The sequence below is a fragment of the Phytophthora parasitica genome (genome assembly GCF_000247585.1).
Source record: "Phytophthora parasitica INRA-310 unplaced genomic scaffold supercont2.22, whole genome shotgun sequence".
NCBI classification, from domain to species: Eukaryota; Oomycota; class Peronosporomycetes; order Peronosporales; family Peronosporaceae; genus Phytophthora; species Phytophthora nicotianae.
The window spans coordinates 56,610-58,926 of record NW_008649008.1 but is presented as its reverse complement, the minus strand read 5'-3'; the positions used below and the strand labels follow the sequence as shown (position 1 = coordinate 58,926).

Genomic DNA, 2,317 nt, shown 5'->3' with positions numbered 1-2,317 from the left:
TCGATCCGTTACCACGACGTGGTAGACGTTGGCCTCAACTGCAGGTAGTACAGCTTCTAGGTTTCGAATAACTGCTGCTGGTCCAGAGTTTGGATCGACCGAACGAACCGATTCTGGCACATTTCCCAGTTCTGCATTGTGTTGTGCCTTTCCGCAATATACCTCAAGTCTTCATGCACACAGATACAACATGATCATTAGCAAACATCACGTTAGATACAACATCTTCAAAATAGAGAGTAAACTCACCGCAGACAATACGACGTCTCCACACAACAAGTCAAAAAGAGTTTTGTACCCCATTTGTGAGGTTTTGCCGAGATGTACTGGCGAGTGGGGTTGTTGCGGTTTCACGACGGCAGCATTGCTTCGTCGAACGAAAGTACTGGAGGAGGTTTGTATCCACGCAAAAATGTTTTCTGCATAACATCTACCACAGATCTGACTTTCCAAGCTCTGTCAGTAGCAGCCCGAACATCCGAGTTGTCAGTGAAATGGAGATTTGCCATGATATGGCTGAAGCGGTTCCGCGACATGAAGGCGCCAAATGTACCACGAGCGAGCGCTCCATTCAAAGATGTGGCCCAGTGGTCTCGAAAATGCCGTCTATGTGGATTCAACATCCGAGCTAGGATAAGGCCTAACACATGCAGAATTTCGTGAGCCTTGATATCTGGTTTTCTTGATTCCTGGTTCAGAATCTCTTCTTTTGATCGTTTTCCTGGTACAATCTGGTTTTCGTATAGACGCTCAACTCGAGCATTCAGCTGCTGCAACTTGTAGCGGTTTGACTTAACAGCCACTGTATTCCACATTGATTTTGGCAGGAAGAATAGAAACAAATCCAACGGCGACTTCGCAAGGGATAGCACTTCGTCAGTCAGGCCATGCGCTGCGGTCGACAGGTGAGGGTGCTTGACGTCAGGAGGAAACTTGCGGTGATCTAGGTTTTATCAAAACCCAAAAACATTTCAAGTAATAGTTAGAGTAAGCAAACAGACAGGAGCCCAATATTACCAACTTACCAAACGTCCACCCACTCTCTCGCATTTCTGCCATCTTCCTTTTATTCTGAGCGAATTATATCCATATCGGCTTGCTCGAGAACTTCAACTCCACGTAATTCAGCAGCTCCGTCACTGATACTCGGCTCACCAACAAAAATTATCGTCTCCAGATTCACTGGTTGAATCATCACCAACTTCAGTTTCAGCACTCTGATATCCTTCGTCCTCATCCATAAACATCAACTCCGCATCGGATCCTTCGCAATCGGAATCCAAGACCTCATATTCAGCGCTGACACGTAACGAATCCCTAGGATCGGTTGCTTGATCGATCGTTCTGGCGCAAGGCAACGACTGGGATATTTTAGATCTAAAATGCATTACAAAACTTTCGTTAGTACTGGTAATCCATAACAGTCATGTTATCCTTCGTGGGATAACCAACATGTTGTATCTGCCATGCAGAGGTTCATGTTGGACTTGATATCATATCATCTTGCATTGAAATGACACCATGTCGCCATGTCGGATATATGTTGGATGTAGCATCACGTTGGATATAACATCGTCTCGTCTAGATAACATGTGGTAGATATCTGCATTTACAACATGAATTGAAGTCAACAATATGCTGGATAATCCATCAACAAGCAATATGTACCTTTGAGCTGGTGGCAGTGGAGCATCGCTTTCGGGTCGTTGTGTGTCCTGGGGCCGTTTCTTGTTCGGCGGAAGCAACGTACGCGGTGAGCAGCTGACGGATGATGTGACAGTAGAATCCGGTCTCGTCACCTGCCGTTCAGATGTCTTTCGCTTCTCTGCTTCATCCACAGCAACACGCACTCGTGCATTTTGCAGCGCCACCGCGCCACGTCGCTCGGCTTCCGCTGCGTCTTGGCAACGTTGCAGAGCAGCAGTCACTTGTCTCTCCCTCGCATCAAGCTGAGTTTGTTGTGCTGCACTTGGCTGACGGGCTTTATTCGGGGTTCCAGGCGTCATAGATAGTGCCTTCGCTTTTGATGCTTTTGCTTTTGCTGCCTTTGCCGGTGCGGTTACTGAAGCCAGCTGAGCGTAACTACCCTGTGCATGACAAGGAACTCCTTGCCATGAAGTGTGCACTCGCAAAGTTTCGAGTGTATTTACTTGGGAGTAGACCGTTCGTGGTCTACACCGACCACGCTTCACTGCGGACGACAGTGAAGTCGCCGCATATCTCGCAACGTATGGCGAGATGGTTGTCGTTCTTCGCGGAATACGACTTCCGGGTGGAGTACAAACCCGGAAGGTTGAATGTGGTGGCCGACGCGTTA

The 2,317-nt window shown here is 47.7% G+C and overlaps 1 protein-coding gene across 1 annotated transcript; it reads right to left on the bottom strand.

Moving 5' to 3' along the window:
* Window positions 1-1,581: 1,581 nt before the first annotated feature.
* On the bottom strand, window positions 1,582-2,006 carry PPTG_10483 (hypothetical protein; the record flags this gene model as incomplete). Its single annotated transcript, XM_008905849.1, has 2 exons — window positions 1,582-1,603; window positions 1,669-2,006. 2 exons carry the CDS (start codon window positions 2,004-2,006, stop codon window positions 1,582-1,584), a joined length of 360 nt encoding a protein of 119 aa, XP_008904097.1.
* Window positions 2,007-2,317: the final 311 nt, after the last annotated feature.